Source organism: Oratosquilla oratoria, chromosome 17 (genome assembly GCF_046742065.1).
Source record: "Oratosquilla oratoria isolate Oo_2021 chromosome 17, ASM4674206v1, whole genome shotgun sequence".
NCBI classification, from domain to species: domain Eukaryota; kingdom Metazoa; phylum Arthropoda; class Malacostraca; order Stomatopoda; family Squillidae; genus Oratosquilla; species Oratosquilla oratoria.
This window is the reverse complement of record NC_134793.1, coordinates 41,368,292-41,369,706: the sequence shown is the minus strand read 5'-3', so window position 1 is coordinate 41,369,706 and position 1,415 is coordinate 41,368,292. Positions and strand designations below refer to the sequence as shown.

Below are 1,415 nucleotides of genomic sequence, written 5' to 3'. Positions count from 1 at the left end.
GGAAAAGAAGGAAAGGAGAAGAAGGGGAAGGGGGGAAGGGGGGGAGGAGGAGAAGTATGAGGGGAGGGTGGACGTGAAGGGATTGGGAAGAAGAGGAGAGACGAATAAGAACAGGGGGGAAAGAGACGAAACGGGGAAAGGAGTTGAGGTGAGAGTTAAAGGGATAGAAAAAGGGAAGGTGGGGGCAGGGAAGGTAGGAGGAGTTCTTGGAGAATCGAACTACTGCAAGACCGTGCCTCGATGAAACGTCTAATCCTATCGAAGTTTTAGGTCTTCTGAAATGAACCACTTACATGAGTGAGGGTGGTGGAAGGGGTGGTTTCAAGACAATTTCCCCCGGAGGACAAATCCCCCCCGTTGACAATTGCCTCCTGGGACATTTACCCCCTGATGTCAATTTCCCCCGTTGACAGATGAAAAAAATACAAAGTTGATTTTACCCAGAGCTTTATTTATAGCGTCAAAGAGTGAAAATGCATTTAGTTGCAATTTCCCCCATGGACAATTAAAAAAAAAATACAAATAAAGGGTTAATTTTCGTTCAAAACTTTATAAAGTCAAAGAGTAAAAATACATTTAGTTGTAAAGAATGAAAATTAGCTTAGTTTTGTTTAAAAACTTAGATTATACGCAATTCCTCTTAAGTAATCAAAAATATCTCTGTTGTCGTAATCGTTGACTAAACTGACTATTCGCTGGGAGTAATCTTTATACCTTTTCCGTGATCCTTCATTTGCAATGCCAGCTGCACTCTGACAGATACTAAACTCTTGAAGTGACTGCTCTTTCTGGGGTTTTGAAATAAAAATCCAAATATTGGGATGGCAGCAACCAGTATTTGCAAGAAAACTCCTATGCCATCCCTCGACTGAATTGTTTGTTCTTGGAAGCTCTTCCTTCGCTCTGCCGTACATGCCCCATAGAGCCATGTCGAACATTGGTTCTCGTTGCCCTCTCCTCCTACAAGGTCGTCAAATATAAGTGTCTTCGAAATAATCAAGTATTGGCTGACTGTCCGGAGCCATTATTTCCAACAGTTTATCAAACGTTTCTTCAATTTCAGTAATCGGCACAACAGCTAATGCTGCGAGCATCCTCATGCTAAGAGAAAACTCCTGGTCATTTAGATAGGTTTGCTGCATGCCTGAAGCTTGTACCTTTCTGTAAATGTTTTGGCTAAAGTGGAAAAAACAGCTCTTTGTTTTTGTATGGTTAAACACAGCATGCAAACTATTGATCATGGCTCTCTCAAAATTATGCTGACTGGAGATAAATTAGGATCTAGTTTCATCAGCTTGGCTTTTATCGGGGAGGAGAGCATAAATCAGAGGTACTGTACGACTATCTTGCAAAGCATGAATAGTATATAGTTGGGCAAAAATCTGAGGAACTGTTTTAAATGTTCCGTCTATAAA

General features: G+C 41.1%; 1 protein-coding gene across 1 annotated transcript; it reads right to left on the bottom strand.

Annotated features, from left to right (window-relative positions):
* Positions 1-611: 611 nt before the first annotated feature.
* Positions 612-929, bottom strand: LOC143034261 (uncharacterized). The gene has a single exon (XM_076200197.1). It carries the CDS (start codon positions 927-929, stop codon positions 612-614), a length of 318 nt encoding a protein of 105 aa, XP_076056312.1.
* Positions 930-1,415: the final 486 nt, after the last annotated feature.

What these genes read in the sequence shown, in the direction of transcription:
- LOC143034261 (XM_076200197.1), bottom strand. Translation starts at nt 929, where the DNA reads ATGGCTCTATGGGGCATGTACGGCAGAGCGAAGGAAGAGCTTCCAAGA.